This window comes from Limulus polyphemus, unplaced genomic scaffold (genome assembly GCF_000517525.1).
Source record: "Limulus polyphemus unplaced genomic scaffold, Limulus_polyphemus-2.1.2 Scaffold683, whole genome shotgun sequence".
Lineage (NCBI taxonomy): Eukaryota > Metazoa > Arthropoda > Merostomata > Xiphosura > Limulidae > Limulus > Limulus polyphemus.
In genome coordinates this window covers 119,449-141,487 of record NW_013666293.1, presented here as the reverse complement: position 1 = coordinate 141,487, position 22,039 = coordinate 119,449, and the positions used below count along the sequence as shown (strand labels likewise).

At 34.3% G+C, this 22,039-nt stretch overlaps 1 protein-coding gene across 1 annotated transcript in view; it reads right to left on the bottom strand.

The window, feature by feature from the left end:
* Window positions 1-22,039, bottom strand: part of LOC106459927 (glutamate decarboxylase-like) — an 88,044-nt gene that overhangs the window by 20,863 nt on the left and 45,142 nt on the right. The window contains exons 2-7 of the mRNA XM_022386500.1: window positions 19,060-19,296; window positions 14,707-14,797; window positions 5,433-5,539; window positions 4,429-4,544; window positions 3,899-3,978; window positions 2,108-2,279 (exon numbers count right to left, since the gene is read on the bottom strand). Of these exons, the coding sequence (XP_022242208.1) occupies window positions 2,108-2,279; window positions 3,899-3,978; window positions 4,429-4,544; window positions 5,433-5,539; window positions 14,707-14,797; window positions 19,060-19,296 (803 nt within the window). The remainder of the gene's footprint in view (window positions 1-2,107; window positions 2,280-3,898; window positions 3,979-4,428; window positions 4,545-5,432; window positions 5,540-14,706; window positions 14,798-19,059; window positions 19,297-22,039) is intronic.

Below are 22,039 nucleotides of genomic sequence, written 5' to 3'. Positions count from 1 at the left end.
TACTCCTCGGGTTTCGTGGACAATAACACGTTGTTTCAGGAAGATGGAGCACCGTGTCACACTGCTAGAAACACCCAAAAGTGGCAGGAAGAAAATGGTATTCAGAAGTTGCCCTGGCCGAGCCAATCTCCTGACATGAACCCCATCGAAAACCTCTGGGCCATACTCGACCGGCAAGTCAAGAAACAACAAAAAAAACCAACTTCGAAGAGCGATGTACTCCACGTTTTGAAGCAAGATTGTGCGAAAATCCCACAATCTAAAACTGACGAGATGATTCTTACGATGCCCCAAAGGATCAACAAACTGCACGAAGCGAAAGGAAGATCTACTAGATATTAATTAAATTATAAATATATCAATTCGTATGAATATGGCTGAAAATTTTCACTTTTTTCTGAAAAGGTGATGTTTATTTACTTGTGACCACGCTGTGTATACTATCTTCTTAATCTTCTTCGTTCCTTTATTTTGTTGATTATGTCAATGTTTGGTTACCAGCTGGTTTGGGTATTGTTTATTGATACTTTTGGTATGAATTTGTATGCTGTTTTAATGAGCTCTTTGAGATTACTGAGCAGTATCTGTCTATATTCAGGTTGCCTGTGGCTGTTGAGATCGGTTCATGTTGGATAAGCTCTATTAATATCTCCTCGTATTTCTTTCAATTTGATTTTTTATAGTTAAAGTTTTCTGTGTTTTGGCTGATTTTGGTGTGGTGAGAGATCGAATACACTCCATATCGGTAAATGGTCGCCGTCTGAATCATCTTCTACGTTGAATGTTAGAAAGTTGTTTATTAATGTTAGTGAGCACATACACACGTCTAGTATATCACTGGTATGTGTTGGTGTTGTATCGTTTAGTAGGTAGGTATCTGAATCATTCTTCTACGTTGAATGTTAGAAAGTTGTTTATTAATGTTAGTGAACACATACACAGGGCTAGTATATCACTGGTATGTGTTGGTGTTGTATCGTTTAGTAGATAGGTATCTGAATCTTCCAGAAATGACAGTAGGTATCTTCCAATAGAATTTGTGGTTCTGCAACCGAAAATTGTGTTTTTGCTATTGAAATTGCGTTTAATAATATATTTGTTGTTGTGGGAGATGATGTTGTTTAGCAGTGTTGTGGTAAGCAGTATATACCTGCTATTGTGACTGTTAGGTTATTGCTTAGAAGTACATCTATTGTAATATTTTAATTTTTTGACGGTAAGTTTGTTGTGTTTATAGATAATTGTATTTTGTATAGGAGTAGTATGCTCCGTTCTGGGGATTCCTTGTTTGGTCTGTTTATTCTTTCTATTTGGTATCTGGTCATTTTGAATGAATGGTAGTTGTAGAGCATTGTTTCGGTGTTAACTATGATATATGGCGATGTATTTGTGGCAATATGTTGGATGTCATGCCGCTTGGATGTTTAGGTGTAATACAGTAAGAGTATTCATTGTGGTATGATATTACATGTAGTATTAGATGTTGTAGGTGTTTCTTGATGAGATTGATAATCAGTGTTATAATGTCCGTATTGTTATTTGGTTTACTATATTCCTGAAGGAAGTCGGTAATTATGTTTATAATTGCTGTTGCTATTTCTCTGTTACCTTCATTGTTGGTGTTTGTACTTAGTCTGCTGGGCTCGTTTGTTGTTCTTCTTTGGTTTGTGGTTGTGTTTGTTCGTTTTTTTTTTTTTATGTGTTACCTCCGAGTATGTTCTTCTTTGTGTTGCATTTGCGTTGACTTTCCGTGTTGGTAGTAATAACAACTTAATAATTTTATTTCAAAATTAGCGCTTAACATGTATTTGGTATCATCGGAAAAATTAAATGGTTTGTATTGGGATAATTTTATTTTCTATAGCGAACTTGTCATCCTTTTACACTCAAATATAATGTAAGAAATGTAATGATAAAAATAAACGAAGTGAATATACAAGTTTAAAAATTAGAACCACCATAGCTCTTAATTGATGAAAGTATATCTTGGGTTTAGTAAAAACAGTAGTTGTCGTGACGTTTGAAAAACCTGAAGTAAACGTGTATAATTACTGGAAAAATGGTTTTAAAATTTTAATATCCAAGCTCTAACGTGTGACCAACTTACGTCGACGTGTAGCCACATGTCATACTTTTGGCAGATGTCCGCTAAAGGGTGAATAGGATCAAAAGCCCCTAAGACTGTGGTGCCAGAAGTGCAGTTAACAAAGAATGGTCGTTGTCCCCTAGCGACAGCTTCTGTAACCATTTTCTCCAGCTCCGTAGGTATAATCTTACCCCTGAATATAAAAGACAAGACAAAATCTGAATATCAGAATATGTACTTTGATGTCACATAAAAAAATCTAAATATATTAATCAGCAATATGCGACACCTACACAGTCTGCTTCATGTAATCTTTAACAGATGAATTTAATCTGGTCTTATTTACTAAATTACTAATCACTTGATTGTTTGGGTTAAATTGGTTCGACAATAACGTTATTAAAATAGTGCATTTAATAAAGAAATAAATTTCAACAATTTTTATATCGAAGTTGTTTGGGAATAATAGTTTAACAAAATATATTCGTATATTGGAAAACGTTCCACAGAGGCTCTCTCAACGGCGTTGTTTAGCGATAAGATTCCTAGTCGCAGCACAATAATTATTTCATCAGAACTCGTTTAGAATGACTTATCTGCCTGAAAAAAGGCCTCAGTATAGAAGTCTTAACGTCGTATACTCTAAAAACCGGCAGGGGCAGCACTTTAAAGCCAAAAAACAATCAAAAACTTCAAGTTTGGTAGAACTGATAAACAAAAAACCAATCCGTTATACTGATATTCAAAAAATTTCGGAAAATGCGTTAACTATCTGAAATGCAAGTAAATACTTTTATTCACATAGTTTGATTTAAACTAAACACTATTATCAGAAAACGTGTAACCAAACTAACTATTACTATCAACAACGTGTAATCAAAGTAAATACTTTTTAGAAGACGCATTGCCAAATTATCTGTTATTAACAAAAACGTGTAATTAAAGTAAATATTGTTATTAAAAGACGTGTAACGAAACTAAGGATTATTATTATTATTACGCAAAAATATTTGTAGTCAAATATTGTTGAAAAATATTAATAACACATAATTAGATTAATACAAGAATAACATTTTTCAGAAAAATAAAAACAGAGTTTAACATTAGTCGCTCCTTAACAGCATTTTGATAGATATTTTTTGTATTTATGACAAAGCTACTGACCGTAGGGAAGGTATCTAGTCAGCAGCCCTTCCACCCATCATCATCATCTACGCTACAGGATTGACCGTTAATCTCACAATGCAACCACAGATTAAAATGCGTGGAACATTTTGTGGTATCGTATAGAATCGAAGCCAGTTCACCAACCCCAAATCCAGATATATATTACAAGACCAACCCGCGTCCGTTCTGATGTATAATATTTTGCAGTAACAAGATAACTATTCAGTTATTAGTGTCAGACTGTATTTTAAAATGAATATTATGGTAGTAACAAAGGTTCCGTGTTTCATTCTGTTTAGGGAATGTAATATCTAACATCAAATCTATACATATTTACTTACGAAATTGTCAAATCAAGTCCATAGTTTAGTTTGCTGGTTCATAACACAAAGAAATAAAGCTCAATTATGTGAATGAATGCATAAATAAAACATCTGAAAAACGTGTAAAATGTAAAGTTTCATCCGAAAGAAGTTCTGTAGTTTTCTTCTTCATTGCTTTGTCTCGAAATAAAAATATATATAATTCTCCAAGTATGACAAAAGTTTCAGACACCAAACAAATTAAAAATCGTTTATTTCAGATGCTATGAGATCATAAATTTGTTTTATTTTAATTAAAGTTTGTTACATGAGCATCATATACCTGTTGTCACATGGAACTGATATTACATTATCAGTCCCTAATCCTGTAATCATACCGGCACCTTTCATGGAGTAATGACTCTGAAAAAATACCATAAATAACACGTGTTAATATCAAAAATCGCTCACTAAATTTGTGTACTTAATTAGAAATCTCTTCCTTTATAATTATTGATATAGAAATTATTAAAAATCCTTAGACTCGCTTGTACTTGTATTCAAATTTTTAGAATAACTTTAAGATACAAGTTCACAACATTATTGAATAACTAGATGTTTGAAAATATTATGACTAACTACAGGTCCACTTTCAGGAAAATTAAATGCATACATCAGTTATGCTATACTTATAATTAATATATTGATTCCAGTCAACGTATTTCTTTAATGTACTAAAAGCATCAAATTATTAATTACTATATTTATGAATAAAAAAACGAATAGTTTTGTGTAAAAATCAAAATTAAATTAAATTAAAGATTTTTTTAAAATAGATTTGCTTCATTACATGTATGATTATTTGAAACTCACGTGATCAGATGTGAAAATCACTAACTGCGGGAGACACTTCAAACCTTGAGTTTTATAGTTTGGGAACATTTTATGTCGGGCTGTCATCACAGCATATAGGTTAGAAATAGCGCCACCTAGAGGTAGAGGTCCATCCATAGAACTTCATATTATCAAATGTTTTTAAATTTTTTATTTGTTTTTCTTTTTTGGAAAATGCCAATAATTTAATGTAAAATTTTCCTGCTGCTAAATTAATGAAACTGGACAGTGTTGTATATTATGTTGAATTACTACAGAGAAAGTTGACGTCATACTGATTTATATAGGCTACTACTCACTAACAAGTAAAATGGTTATCAGTTCTGTCTTGTAGTTTAACAAGATCCGGGAAACGTATATGGCATTACAGAAAGTAATAGCAATGTTACAGTAACTTAAAATGGTAAAACGTGAAAAGTTATTACAAAAATTAGTTTCACTTTCTAGCATTATTTGATAGTACTGATTAATAAACATAGAAGTTATTATCTTGCATAATATTACTGCAACTAACATCTTTACATAAATTATTATCTTGCATAATATTACTGCAACTAACATCTTTACATAAATTATTATCTTGCATAATATTACTGCAACTAACATCTTTACATAAATTATTATCTTGCATAATATTACTGCAACTAACATCTTTACATAAATTATTATCTTGCATAATATTACTGCAACTAAATTACATTTAATAAAAAAATTATTTTAAATTACAATAACCGTTTTTGCCAAATCTAAAACTTTATCCTATTGAAAACTATATGATTCAAAGGAGTTTAGCCTGAGCAAAAAATTCGACAACGTGACGTTGATAATAAATAACTGAACTACATTCGGTTAGTTAGAGAACTACGTGTATCAGCCAGCACTAGAAAACATACAACTACGGATTTATTTTTACATTACAGCTGTATATCATACAAACTTAGAAAGAGTTATAGTTAGTATTAGATTTGAAATATATCTTAAACCTGGAGCTAAAATACTGTCTCCATCCCTGAAACCAATAATCTCTCTCATCTTTTTCAAGGTGACTTGCTCCATTAAAATGAACACGGGGGCGATTTCGTAGGTAAACCTAAGGAAAATAAATCTATTGTTTTATATGCACGTATTTTATAAATGCTTTGATCATCTCACTTATTTAAATTTAATACATAAATAAATAAAGCAATAAGAATTTAAAAGTTAAATCATCTAGCAGATCTTTTTCCTCCTAAGTTTTGGATATTTATATTTAAATTATAATCTAACAACTTTTTTGTTCCTGCTACTTATCAACAATTCGGTATGGTAGTTTAACAACTATTTATTCCTGATAATTATTCAAACTCTGTCTGCATCATAGTTTAACAACTATTTATTCCTGATAATTATTCAAAACTCTGTCTGCATCATAGTTTAACAACTGTTTATTCTGATAATTATTCAAAACTCTGTCTGCATCATAGTTTAACAACTGTTTGTTCCTGATAAATATCAACGACTCTGTCTGCACCACAGTTTAACAACTGTTTGTTCCTGATAATCATCAACAACATTGTCTGCATCATAGTTTAACAACTGTTTGTTCCTGATGAATATCAACGACTCTGTCTGCACCACAGTTTAACAACTGTTTGTTCCTGATAATCATCAACAACATTGTCTGCAACATGTTTAACAACTGTTTGTTCCTGATAATTATCAACAACTTTCTCTGCATCATAGTTTAACAACTGGTTGTTCCTGATAATTGTCAACAACTTTGTCTTCATCATAGTTTAACAACTGTTTGTTCCTGATAATTATCAACAACTTTGTCTTCATCATAGTTTAACAACTGTTTGTTCCTGATAATTGTCAACAACTTTGTCTTCATCATAGTTTAACAGCTTTTTGTTACTAGTAATCATCAACAACTAAGCCAGTATCAAAAACCAACGGCTCTTTGTTTATAATCAGTTTCTATGTCTCAGGTATTTATATTTTATGACAGAGCTACTAAGGTTATCTGCAGGCCCTCCCAATTCTGAACTACTAACCAGAGGGAAGGCAGCTAATCAGCAGCACCCCTCATCTTTGCTGAGGGATTGAATGCCACTTTTGTAAAGCATACATAGCTTAAAGAGAAATATTTTTATGATATCGCACGAATTCGAAGCAGCTCGCCAACTCCGTAAATTCTGAGCTCTACCATAGGGCCAACCAGCGCCCATCATAATATAGCACCTGTTTTCCTACTAATTCTTCTTAACTGTATCATAATATTGTTTATAATCAACCAGGTCATTAAAAGTGTAAAAGTAACCATGATACTTCAAAAATATATATATTTGAGCTTTATATCCAAAAAAATCCGCAAAGCGAAACATAAAGAAATTAAACTTTTGTTTTTTTTTGTAATCTGACAGTCCATTTCAAATAGAGTCCGCCGGTGGGACAGCGGTAAGTTTACGGACTTACAACGCTCAATCCGGGGCTCAATTTCCCGCGGTGGATACAACAGATAGCCAGATATGGCTTTGTTCTAAAAAAACAAACAGACAGTTCATATCGTTTATTACATCATCTATATTACATTTAATAGCTTCTCAGTGAAACAATGGTCAAGAATAATTCTATATTCTTATTCTATACTGGCTTTAATAAACCTTTTAGATCATATTAATATAATATATATTTCAAACTGGGTAAAAGCATGAGTCATAGAACAAAGATACTGTGTCTCTCATTAAATAATTAACTAGAATCTCGCCTGACCGAGAGTTGTTCACGTAGGTCATTTAAGTTGAAGGTTATAATGAGATATATAGTATGTGATAGAAGCACCAAAGCTAAATGCTGAAACTTTAAAATATTTAAAAATGTAAATATTTCTTAAAAAACAACAAAGTAATGGCACTAGTCACTGTTACCTTGTTATTGCCACACATCAAAGGAATGGTAGACGCTACTTTTACCTTGTTACTGTCGTACAGCAGAGGAATGACACAGGATACTTTACCTTGTCACTGTCGTACAGCAGAGGAATGACACAGGATACTTTTAACTTCTTGCTGTCGTACAGCAGAGGAATGACACAGGGTATTTTACCTTGTTACTGTCGTACAGCAGAGGAATGACACAGGATACTTTTAACTTCTTGCTGTCGCACAGCAGAGGAATGACACAGGGTATTTTACGTTGTTACTGTCGTACAGCAGAGGAATGACACAGGATACTTTAACTTCTTGCTGTCGTACAGCAGAGGAATGACACAGGGTACTTTACCTTGTCACTGTCGTACAGCAGAGGAATGACACAGGGTACTTTACCTTGTCACTGTCGTACAGCAGAGGAATGACACAGGATACTTTACCTTCTTGCTGTCGTACAGTAAAGGAATGATACAGGCTACTTTACTTTGTCACGTTCGTACAGTAAAGGAATGATACAGGCTACTTTACCTTGTCACGTTCGTACAGTGGAGGAATGATACAGGCTACTTTACCTTGTCACGTTCGTACAGTGGAGGAATGATACAGGCTACTTTACCTTGTCACGTTCGTACACTGGAGGAATGACATAGGCTGTTTTTACCTCGTACAGCAGGGAAATGGCATAGATAATCTCAAGATTATGTGAATGTGTAAATGTGCCTTAGAAACAATATTGTCCTTTTTTGAAATATATGCTACTAGTTTTGAAACGTACTATTGTCATCGTGATGTATTTATTATTCCATGTTATATTTATGTATATATATAGAGGGAGCTTTGTATTACCAATGGTATTTTTATATTATAGTTTTAATTATAAGATCTAGAGAATTCAGCTACTTTCACTTAATCTAATCACCAGTATTGGATTACTTTTTTTAAAGAATGAGGTAGTTCGCGTTGATTAAATACCTAACTGAGTTTATATATGCTAGATATACATGACTATTTCGATTTAAGATCAATGCGAGCGTTAGCGTTATGATTTAGATAGATTATATAGCGCGAGTGTTAAATTTGGTTATTTTTAGAAGCAATATTTTATTGCAAGTTGGTTTACATAACTGTTTATGAATCATACATTGTGTAATTCAGTTGTTATGAATCGGTGATTGTTATATTATTGCGTCATGTTACTAGACCCTTTTGAGCTTTTCTCGTAGTTTTAATTGAGTATTATTGCATCATAATATCGAGTAATGTGTGGAACGTTCTAGACATCTGTCGTCATAAATATGCGTCGAAAATTTAATTCAAAAGATACATCTAGACTGTATGATTGTGAGTGTAGCCATAAAGAGCATATAGAAGCGATTTCTAAAGTGAAATTATCACAGAAATATTGTAATAATAGAGCAGGAAGAATAACCTGTCTGGTCAAATTGTGTTCTAAAGTATCTAAACCAGTCTGTGTGGGTTTTGATGACAAAAATCCAATTATTTATGGCTCTGGGTACACTGTGATTGCCAACAGTGTAACGAAGCTTTGTATAAATGTTTGACTTGTTTTAATACATAATTTTAAAACAAATGGACTGTGTGCTGTTTGTTGTTGAAATTTATCACCAACATATCACAGACACCTACTGTAAAGAATCCGGCCCATAGATAAAAACTGACAGTGGCGAGCCAGACAGGATATACAGTGGTAAACAGTGGTAGAAGTAGACATAAATAACCATATAGACTGAATTTGATAAGTGAATAGAGAGGCGAAAACGACTTGGATATAAAAATAGTGATCTACGAGAGTTTGTTAAACAGCAACAAGAAAGAGAAGAGTGTTAACAGAGAAGACAAGAAAAAAAAAGAGAATGAAGAAAGGTAGAGAAAGGAGAGACTGAAAATATAAAGAATAAGAGCACAAATTGAGAAAGGAGAAATGGAGAGAGAGAGAGGAGAGATTGGACATAGTGGGAATAAGAGCACACACTGATATCACTACTCTCACCAAACAGAAAGATGGGTGACCCAAGATTGACAATGTGGTTAGGGCCAGCCGACCCAAGCTGCCCAGATTTAAACAAAAAGACGACATAAATGCTTTCCTGGTGAGGTATGAAAGATTCGCCTAATGTCCGCCCCCTTATTCACAGGAAAAGGCCTACAAGTGTACGTGGGCATGATGTCAGAAGGTGCCATAGATTATGAGAAGTTAAAAGTGGCCTTGTTGAAACGCTATGAACTCTCTCAGGAAAGTTTTCACCAGAAGTTCAGAGAACTCAGACCTGACACTGGTGAAACTATATTTCAGTTTGTGGCACATCTATGGTGGTACTTCATAAGGTAGATTTACATGGCCAATTGTGAAGATAGTTTCAAGGAGTGACAGATCTACTAACACGTGAACAGTTCATGATCACGTGCTCTACTAGCATATCACTATTTCTAAAAGAGAGAACACCGAAAGACGTGGAAGAGATGGTCAAGCTGGCAGAATAATATATGGAAGCCTATGGAGGGAGTATAACTGGCAAGTCCAATAATAGTCAGTCAAAGCCAAACCCAAGGGTGCTGACTAGAAGAAGAATGCCACTAAAGGTGACAAAAATTGAACAGAAAAAAGGGGAAAGAGATGATATGCTTATCATAAAATGGGGCACATTGTGAATGAATGAAAGTCTGTCACCAAGAAGCAAAAGCAGAAATCTCAACATAAAACTGCTGGAGCTACATAAAAGATTATGCTGGCAAAAAACAAGAAAAGAATGATTGGTCATGGATGCTGTCCAGCAGAAACAAAATAAAATCAACTCATCAGATTCACCACAAAAAGGAAGTGCAAACAGAATGATTAAACAGTGTATGATTGATGGTCAGCTCAAGTTAATGAACGGGTCAACAATGCCAGTAGTGAACAGAAAATGTGATAAACATTGACATGTGCCAACAAACCACAACACGCCAGTAGGTGAAGATTATGTTAGGGACAAAAAAAATAAAAGTCCCAAGCAACACTGGGTGCAAAAGTGCAGCAGTGAGAACCAGTCTAATATCTGATGGCCAGATGACAGGTAAGGTACATCTGTATGTGCTGATTTATTGGATAATGGGAAAATTTCCTATTGCAAAAATAAAGGTGAATACTCCATATTACATGAGAGACCTTGAGGCCATGTGTATGAAAGCACCCATTTATGACTTGGTGATTGGCAATATACCAGGTAGTAGAAGTTTGGAGGAATCAGATAGAAAGGAGACCAATGAGGCATCTGCAATTACCACAAGAGCTCAAGAAAAGAAAAGCAAGCAAGACATCAAGCCCCTGCAAGTCTCAAAGATGACAGCGTAAATGTAAGTCTACATGAACTGCAAGAAATACAGAAGAAAGGCCCTTCACTGGAGAAACTTTGGGGCAGTGCCCAGAGGAAAGTTGAGTACAAGACAAAGGGGAGAGGGACTTGCAGAATAGAGAAGTGGAAGGGAGTGCTGTACCAGATCTATCAAAACAACTCTAGTGAGGGAGTTAAACAGATCACAATACCAACAGAATACCATATTCAAGTGATGAATTGTGCTCATGAGTTGATTGTGGGAAGACACCTAGAAGCAAAGAAGATGGCAGACAGAATCACTAGCAATTTCCATTGGCTGGAGTCATCAGAGATGTGACAAGACTGTGCAGGTCATATCTGCCCTAGGACAGTACCTAGAAGAAATGTAGCCGAGGTGCCACTGGTTGAGATGCCTCTCATAGAAGAGCAATTCTGTAGAGTAGCTGTTGATTTTATCATACCACTTGCACCTGTATCTCAAAAGGGCAACTGGTATGTGCTGACAGTAGTCAACTATGTGAAAACACTGCCGAAAATAGAAACAGAGAGAGTAGCAGAAGTCCTCCTGGAAGAGTTCTACAGAATAGGCTTTCCAAAAGAAGCCTTGGGTGACAGAGAGACTCGGTTTACCTCAGAACTGATGCAAGAGGTATGAAGACTCATCAACACTAGGCAGCTCTTTACCATCACATTCAACCCCAGATGTAATGGATTTTGTAAGAGAGTCAACAGGGTATTAACGAGCATTCTGAAGAAGATGTGCCAGAAGAGACCACGTGACTGGGACAGGTACCTGCAAGCAGTATCATTTGCTTATCAAGAAGTCTCACAAATGAGTACAGGATTTTCACCCTTTGAGTTACTGTATGGAAGAACAGTACGAGGTCCGATGCAGATATTGAAAGAACTGTGGACAGGAGAAGAAGAGTCAGAAGTGCGAAACACATCACAGTATATGTTAGACTTCACGAACTGACAGGAGGGCACCTGTCAACTCACTTAAGAAAGTTTGTATGCAGCTCAAGGCAGTAAGAAGCACTTCTATGACAAGAAGGCCAAAGATCGACGTTTCAAGATCGGATGGAAGGCCTTGGTTCTGCTATCTACAGACAACAGCAAACTCACCCCACAGTTGTCAACAGAATTGACTATAAGGTGAAAGTGGATAGGAAAACCAAGATTTACCATGCCAGTCTATTGAAGAGGTACTTCAATAGGGAAGAAGACCTAATGGGTGCAGCTAATGAAGCACAGATAGATATAACAGGTATTGCTGTCATAGACACAGAACTAGAGAATGGTGATTTTGTTATAGAAGCTGAAGACATATTACACTTAAGACCACTTGGTGGAGATGAGACATACAAAACATCAACATTGTAAAGAACTGTCTGGCATGCAGAAGAAAGAGCTACAAAATCTGCTGTGCCAGTATGCAGATGTATTTACAGATAAATCAGACAAGACAGACCTTATGCACACAAAATCAAAACAACGACCAGGGATCCAGTCAAGGTGAAGTCCTATAAGATGCCCTAAGCAATGAGAGATCTGATCAACCAAGAAGTCGAGGTAATGCTGGAATCCAGAATCATTGAGCCTTCAAATTCAGCAGACTGTTCACCACTGGTAAATCTTGAAGAAGAGGGATGGCTAAAACTTCTTCTCAATAGATTTCTGGAAATTGAATCTCGTGACTAAGTTTGACTCCGAACTTATGGACAACCCAGAGCCTATCATATCGAATATATAAACGGGGCCAGGTTCTTTACCAAGAAAAGGTAAAAGTTATTGGCCGATCCTGATGAGACATAATCTAAAGACAGTCTTTATGACAACAGACTGATATTTCCAGTTCAAGATGTCATTTGGGTTAGACAACTCAGTAGCAACATTCAACCACATGACGTGGAAGATGTTGCACAAAACCACCAATATCGAGTATTATGTGGAAACATTCTGACCTCTGCAGCCAGATGGGAAGACCACCTGAAGAAACTCAGAGAGTTGTTCGGGTGAGTGAGGACAGCAGGTCTGACCATCAGGCCATCTCAGTGCTACATCAATTATTCTTTGCTGGACTTTGTTGAGCACAAATTGGACGACCAACAGATAGCCATGGAAGAGGAGAAGCTAGCCTGCATAGAAGATGCACCAGCTTCAATGACCAAGAAGTAAATTAGATCTTTCCTGGGGTTAGCAAGATACTATAGGAAGTTCATCCAAATCTATGCTGAAGTCGCTGCTCTACTGTCTGACCTGACCAAAAAAGACCAAACCAACAAGGTGAACTTGGAGCAGATGGCATTCCAGAAGTTGAAGAACATTTTAGGAAGTTCGCCAATTCTTAGAATACCAGATTTCAACAAACTTTATCTTTGAGACTGATGCATCTGATGTTGCTATTGGAGGAGTTCTTCTGCAAGAACATCTAGATTGACTGTTTCCTGTAATGTGTTCAGTAAAATGCGGTTGGGTTTGAGAATAACTACTCTGTGATTGAAATAGTGTGTCTGACCATCATATTTGACATCTGGGCATTCCAGAACTACCTCAAGGAGAAGGAGTTCATTATCCAGACGGATCAGCATCCCCTTGCATACACCCAGAGGTGCAAAATCGACATTGTGAGAATCATGAATGGGCATTGTACCTCCAGAATTACTGGTTCAGCATTGAAGCCATCAAGTGGGCTGCAAATGTTGGTGCAGATTGTATGAGTAGACTTTGTGCATGAACTGAAAACAGTCTTTGTATATAGTATAAACATATTTACAATATTTTTCTTGAAGAGGGCTTATTGTTAGATATACACAACTGCTTAAGTTTAAGTTTAATGCGAGAGTTATGATTTAGATACTTTATATAGCGCGAGTGTTAAATTTAGTTATTTTTAGAAGTGATAATATAGCAACTTTTAAACGTAACTGTTTACGAATAATAAGTTGTGTGGTTCAATATTATGAATTGATGATTATTATATTATTGCTATAACTTTCTGAGTTTTTCTCGTTGTTTTTAATTGAGTATTATTGCATCATATTATCTAGTAATACTCTGTCGGGGTATATATATATATGTATATATACATCGAAGATTTAGTTCGAAAGATAAATTTAGACTGTGTGATTATGAGTTTATCCATAAAGAGCATATAGTGCCGATTTTTAAAGTGAATTGTCACAGACTGTATTGTAATAACAGAGCAGGAATTGTAATTTGTATTGACAAATTGTGTTCTAAAGTAACTGATCCAACTGTTTTAAAGCTCTGAATACAACTGTGAGAACCAACAATGTAACGAACATTTGTATATACGTTTAAGGTGTTTTCATATAATATTTTAAAACAAATGAAATGTGTGCTGTTTGTTTGTTGCTGAAATTTATCGCCAACAAGTCACAGGCACCTACTGTAAAGAATCGGGCCCATGCATACAACCCAACAACATATGATACCCTATATTAATACAGTACAATTCCACTACATACGTGACTTCTTATTACTTTTGCCTGGACTAAAAAATTTAAATGTGACACGAGCTATGACTGTTGAATGTCATAATAGTGTTCAATATTCCAAATTTCTAATTATCTTAGATGTCACTAGGAAGAAAAAAATGTCTAATAATCTATTTCTGTAATTCGAGGGAAAATATCCTAGGAAATACGCACAGGTTAGTAAAAAACAAAAAAAATATTAAGAGCATAGGGTTAATAACAAACTAAAAGCTTCAATCAGTTCAAACCTACAAAAATGTTTTCGTACTAAGGTCCTTTATCATGCTGTATTTTGTTCTGTTTACTTTGGAGAAACAACTACTTAAAACGAGCTGAAATATTATAATGAACTTTATCTGTGATAACACGATGCAACTTTTCAATTAATTTTTCATTTATGTGCCAAAAATTCAGTCAAATAGACAAGTCTTTGACTTTAAATTGTATAATTTAACTTAAATACTGACAGGTTGTGAGACTGATTTTGTTAACGAGGAACCATTTACTCACATGTTAGTGTTTGCAGCAGCTGTTAGCCATTCTCCAGCTAAGGATACGATGTCCAGCCCACAAGAAAGTTGGTTGAAGTAATAAGGATGTCCTAAGGATGAAAATGTAAAACGTTAAACATCATCGTATTAACACATTTTTAAAATGATAGTGTTACCGTATTCTCATCATTTATATAATATTACGGCCGAAGATATGAATAACAGCAATGTTATTTATCTGATCAATACATGTATTTCAATCTTTACAAGTTTTCCTTATTTTGTCATTTAGTTTGCTTGTTTTGAATTTCGCGCAAAGCTACACGAGGGCTACCAGCGCTAGCTGTCCCTAATTTAGCAGTGAAAGACTAGAGGGAAGGCAGCTAATCAACATCACCCACCGCCAACTCTTGGGCTACCAACGAAGAGTGGGATAGACTGTCACGTTATAACTTCCCCACGGCTGAAAGGGCGAGCATATTTAGTAGAACGTGCATTCTAACCCGCAGATTGCCAATCGAACGCCTTTAATACCTGGACATGTGAGGCCTATCATTTAGTTTAAGATATTACATACCCCTAGTTAGTCCGTTATGTAAAATTTTTTCGTTATTTTCTTCATATCTATTTAATTAGATCGCTTTGATAAGAAGTTATTGATACTATTTAGAGATATATTTACCACCATCAATTACTTTTTTGATAGTTTCAACTTAATCACCTCTCTCTCTCCTCTTGCAATCCCAACTTTTATATGAATATTAATTGAAAGTTGGTAAAGTATTTCAACATTCAACTAACTGAAAATGACGTTATACTGGTCCAATACTGCATCTAAGCCAATATTAATCTAGTCATTCTAACAATTGTCGTAAGAGACTTTTCATACAAGAAGTAGATATCAATAAAGTTAGACGTATGACAAACAGTAAGTCTAGCAGAGATTGAAATATAAATAGTTCGAAACAAATGTTTTTTCTGCTTCTTTGTAAACATACTTCATCAGTGAGAGCTTTATAAAGGAAATATTCTACAACATGCTGTAGGCGATGGAGAGATCACATATACTATAGCGAATCCCAATATAACATAACTCGCTCTCAGAACTGGACTCACCTCTGATGCTTTCGTACTAGCGTTCACTTAGATATTGAAGAAAAAGGGGATTTCACCTCAGCCAGTCAGCAATATAGAGGCCTTTTACTGTTCTAGATCTATAAGTAACCACTAGAAAAATACAGTTGCTTGTAGAACTAATCGTGGGCTTTAAACGCGTTGGATCTCTTGTTATTCCCAGCAGCACAAAAAGAGCGGTTTGTTAGAAACCAGATTCGGATAGCCAGACGGAAGAAAGCTGTAATACCATGAGGCGTATTGGAAGATTAAACCCTAAGCCTTCGTCAGATTTTTCAATTATGGTTCTAAATGTATACCTAACACATAAAAAATGTATCATTGATTCTTTGTTCATGTTTTATATGAAAATAATCAGATACACAACAGTGACAATGTTTCTGTACTTACATATAAATATATATGTCTTTGTGTGTGTGAAATTAATATTATATGTGAGCGCACTTGAGGACTACCCAGAATCATATGTTATGTTGTTTATGTTATAAGTCTATAATTAGTACGTATATTCTTACCGTACTTTTATACAAAAGAAGCAACGTAAAAATTATCAACGAATTTGAAATGATCAATTGGGGATGTATGTGTATAGTATAAGTTAATAGAAATCATATTTCACCCACGTAATATTATTATGCGTTTTCCATGGAGTTAATAGTTTGAGAGCTCTTGGAACAAGATTCACGTTTTAAGGATAACACTGACGGTGAAAATATATTGAAAACAAAAAAGTAGTATTAATAGAAATATCAGTAATCCCTAATTAGTCTTCATTCAATTTTATCATTTACTAGAATGTTATTATCTCTTACAATAAGTTTAATAAGAGTCCACTATGACTTAACTAGACAATTAAACGTCATAATACAACACATGTAATATATATATATATACATATTTCAATGAGCTTAAATACGAAAGCGATAGCCTCCCAGTGGCACAGCGATATGTCTGCGGACTTACAACGCTAGAAACCGTGTTTCGACACTCATGGTGGACAGAGCACAAATAGCCCATTGTGTAGCTTTGTGCTTAATTTCAAACAAACAAAGCTATACTGGCCGTCCTAGTTTATCATTGATAAAATACAGAGAAAGCAGTTAGTCAACACCGCTCACTGCCATCTCTGAGTTATTCTTTTACAAACGAATAGTGGAATTGACCGCACATTATAACGCTCCCACGGCTGAAAGGACGAGCATGTTTGGTGACGTGGATTCGAACCCCCAAACCATAACCACAAGGCCACACCAAACCCAGCGATAAATGAAAATCGAATACACGGATTGTTTTATCTGGTAATGTTCCACCAAATCACAATTCTACCCCCACCCCACAATAATTTTACAATTTATTAGTCCCCCTCAGTTTTCGGTGTAGAAGTTATTTTAAAAAATTGCCAACTGTATTTTTATATAAAATGGCTCATCTCATTTCGAAACATCCAATAATTGCCCTTAAGATGCAATAACTAATCTCATTTTAAATACGATTAGTTTAAAAACTTTCATCCAATAATTGCCCTTAAGATGCAATAACTAATCTCATTTTAAATATGATTAGTTTAAAAACTTTCATCCAATAATTGCCCTTAAGATGCAATAACTAATCTCATTTTAAATACGATTAGTTTAAAAACTTTCATCCAATAATTGCCCTTAAGATGCAATAACTAATCTCATTTTAAATATGATTAGTTTACAAACTTTCGTTCGACGTGTTTTTAGAAAGTACACATTTTGAAACATTTTTAAAAAAAAATTACATTAAATTTATGCTTTCATATTATATTACAAGTATTTATCTGACTCATCTTCAATTTATAGATGTTATATGACTCATTCTTATCTCTCTTTCCTACTAACATAACACACTGTCTCACCTCAATTATAACAAAATATATTTAAAAAACCCGTGAACTCAACAAATTTAATTATAGCTTATTAGTTAATTGCATTTATTAATTTTTTATTTTGGTTTTAAACAATTATTGTCAGTTGACTTACATTTATTTTTAAAGTCACTTCATTTGATTTGAGCTTATTTCATAATCAAAATATACATATCAGTGATTTATAAAAATCACATTTTGCAATATCCTCTGTCCTTTAGTTTATCATTGAAAGTCAGTTTATGACTGGGGACAACAGTGTTTCTATTAGAAATACATTGTTAAAGGTTAATTCCCCATGGTTAAGGAATATGTGTCTCACATTCCCTAAGGGAATAACATTATATGTGAGTCTACCAATAGTAGAGTTGAAGCTACATTGGAGTAAAACAATTGTAATGAATTTCAAAAAAAAGCTTGTTTTCGAAACGGTGAAGGATGTGTTTTATATGAAATTTTATCTAATCTCTAGAGAATGCAACATACGATTTTCATAATTTAATTTCATTGAAAAACTTTCTATGCTTTAGTTGTTTTGATTAAAATAATATAGAGTTTACTTATTTAATTTGACAATTTAAAGGTTAAACCTAGTAAAATCGTTACATCCTCTTGATTTTATGAACTCAACAGAATCACTTCAAAATTACAACTGTCTAATCTGATATGCCAACTTAAGAAAAATATAAAAAGCAACAAGCGTTGAAAGTGAATTTCATAATTTTCAAACTTCAAGAAAATGCCTGAAATTGTTGAAGACATGTATTGAAACAGCCAAACTATAATTACTAAACTCAGTAAATTCCGACCCTTTTGGTTACAGACGCAATTATTTTCTATCTCCTTTCTATAACTAATATCATATGCATTAGCTTCTCTTTTTAATGAGCTTTGTCTTCTCCGAAGTTATTACCTATAATAAATATTCTAGTGGAAGTCAACGAAACGTTACTTCTACTATAAATATATCTAAGGTAAGTTGCCAATAAAAAGGTTTGTTTTGCAATAAAAGTCATTTAACGCTAAAGAATTATAATAACAGTTTTAATATTATTCAAAAACAAAATTAAAAGCTTTTAAATTGGATAGAAAGATGAATAGATGGATAATTAACTCTTTTGGTAGATAAATGGCTATAACAGCGCCTCAATTATACGAGGGAGCCATTGGCTGGCTTATAGTGGAACAGGAAAGACATTATCTAAAATATATTTTAATTTCAATTCTGAAAACGTTACATTAAATTTGAAATAAAATGAATACTTCTGTAGTTTATCATTCTTTAGGTTTACTTTTACATGCAATGTAATTTTGCTTATTAAAAATTATAACAGTGTATTTTTTTACCAGTTTTTACTTGGAACTTTAAAGTATTCCTACAGTCCGTTAGTAGCTGGTCTAAATTCTCAGGTTCAGCAAGGATGTCGAAATCCAGTATTTCCTTCAGCTGCTCTGGCTGATAGAAATCCAGTATCTTCGAACTTCTGTCATTAGATGATTTCAGGAAATCTAAGAGTATCTGGATAACTCGATGAAGGAACTCACGAGTTACTTCAAATCCGTCTTTTGTAAGAGGAATGAGATCTGTTAAAATCGAATTTATAGATACGAGATATATTTTTCGTTTGTGTTACTTCTAAACACATACAAATATCAGGAAGAATAAAATATCCAATTTTTTTTTTAAATATATGAGTTAAGGTCAAAAGTTATCTGCATGTTGTTGAAAAATTAACATAATTACATGAAAGTGAAAATAATTTCATTTTAAATAACAACGCGATGCTTATCAACATGAAAACCGAAACTAAAACTGAAACTGAGATCTAAACTTTCTTGTAATCCATTTTACTTTGAATATTGCCTGAATTTTCGAAACCTATCATTAATTATCGATCTGAGCCGACATAAAAGATGTTTCAAAATAACTTTAAAACAACAGATATGTATAGAGAAATACCAATCTAAATAAGGGGAGATAAAACATAAGACAAAGATAGCAATCATTACAGGAAATTAGAAAGTTTATATTGACTTTAACAAAAACCATTCTGTAAGTCGAAACGAAAAATATGTGCTGATTTTGAGGTGATTCGAGACAGAGTATTTAACAAGTTGACGTGGTTTATATACATATTTTCTTTGAATTTGTAGACGATATTTTGAACTTTGTATTGAAAAGAGGAAGGCAAGATAAAAAACAAACAAAATTCGTCGTTGTACAGAGGGTTGAGTACTTTATACCAAAACAATTTTAAATATGCAAATAAACAAGTCATCAAGATAACCATGGTCGATAAAATGTTGCGGATGTGATAGCAAGTTTCGGAACTAGATTTTCAGATTGTTTGGCTTTGCGTAGGCCACCGAAAATTGATTGCTTTTACTCTCGTTCCGGCGCAAAATATTCATAAACTCAGATCACAAATATGTTTTCAAATCAAGGATTTAGAATTTCCAAGGCGGGAACATTCCTTGTATTTAATAAAATTGGAAAATAAAGCAATATGGATTAACTTGGGACACCAGGACCACCCAGAAAACGTCAGCAACAAGTGCCACCCAGCTGTAGTAAGCAAAGTGAGGCATCTTGTAACAAGAGAATCCAGAAACACAGAAGTCAGTAGCAAAAGCTGTCCACGTGCTTCAGGCAAAAGTACATAATTTAATCGACAAAGATCTCCTTCTGGATAAGCGACATTTATATACAAGTTGCTTCCACGGCATATCCGTTCAACAGTTGCATACATCAAACAACTGGAGAATGAAGCTGGTATTCATCTCTTCCATAAGAACGCAGTGCCTATGCATTTCCATGCGATCGGACTATTGAAATGGGTGCTGAGAAACCATCGTCCTCGTACACTATATTGATTATGGAAATCAAGTAGGAAGATTGTTTGTTTGTTTGTAATTAAGCACAAAGCTACACAATGGGATATCTGTGCTCTGCCCATCATGGGTATCGAAACCCGGATTCAAGCGTTGTAAGTCCGCAAACATACTCTGTGCCACTGGGGGGGGGGGGAGTAGGAAAATGTTATATACTTTGGACATGGCAGCCTTACGACGTAGCCTTTTGCAATGGTAAATTCACAGCAGAGCTACTGTCAAAATGTACGGTCGTCATATAGAGCATGAGTGGATGTACCGGCATAAAGTTTAACAATGTGGTGAGGCGCAAAAATCGTTTTAATTCAACCTAATGAACCTCTAGTCAGAGCTATCTCAATCGAACCGACTCTATGAAAAAAACAAAATGTGTAAACTGTAAAATGATATGGAAAAACTTATGTAAATATATGTAAATTCTCTCATCATTCTTTAACTGCGAGTGATTTACATATAATACGAAAAGTTCCACAAATGTTTAATAAACTAACTTTGCTGAATCCGAATTGAAAGTGTGATCTTTACTTTATTCTTTCTTGTATTTAATTTTCACTTATACGCCTTTATGACAAATTCAACAAAACAATATACAAATTTGTATTTATTTTTTACTTGTTTGATATTATTTAAGATTTTGATAGATTTATTGATAACCTCATTTACAAATGAAATGATCATGTGTTCTGAATAATCTTTCAGGTTGTTCTTATGTTAGCTCTGGATTTCGGACAAACTGTAGATAATTTTAAATTACTGGAAAATGAAGTAGGGTTTCTGCATTTTGTACATCTAAGACAAATATTAAAATGTTCTTACTGATTAGTGGTAAGCAGCTAGCTGAGTTAAATAATTGGAGACGACAGTTAGGTTCTACGTCGTTCTTGGAGAGGGCCGGCATAGCCAGGTGGTTGGGACGCTCGCCTCGCAATCTGTGGGTCGCGGGTTCAAATCCCTATCACACCAAACATGCTCGCCCTTTCAGCCGTGGGGGTGTTATAATGTAACGGTCAATCCACACTATTCGTTGGGAAAAGAGTAGCCCAAGAGTTGGCGGTGGGTGGTGATGACTAGCTGTATTCCCTCTAGTGTTACACTGCTAAATTAGGGACGGATAGTGTAGATAGCCCTCGTGTAGCTTTATGCGAAATTCAAAACAAATCAAGCCGTTCTTGAAGAAACCTGATGACGTGATATATAATTTTTCTAAATACGTTCTAAATGACATTGAGAAGAAAGTACTAGCTCAGGGTTTTAAGTTTAGTGTTCCGAATAGCCTTAAATTTGAAGATTATTTTGTTCAATTAGAACAGTTTTTTATAAATATTATCATATCAAACAATATCGAATAATTCGAGCCAAAGTTTTAGTAATACTGGAGCACGGATTAGTTTGTTTGTTTGTTTGAATTTCGCGCAAAGCTACACGAGGGCTATCT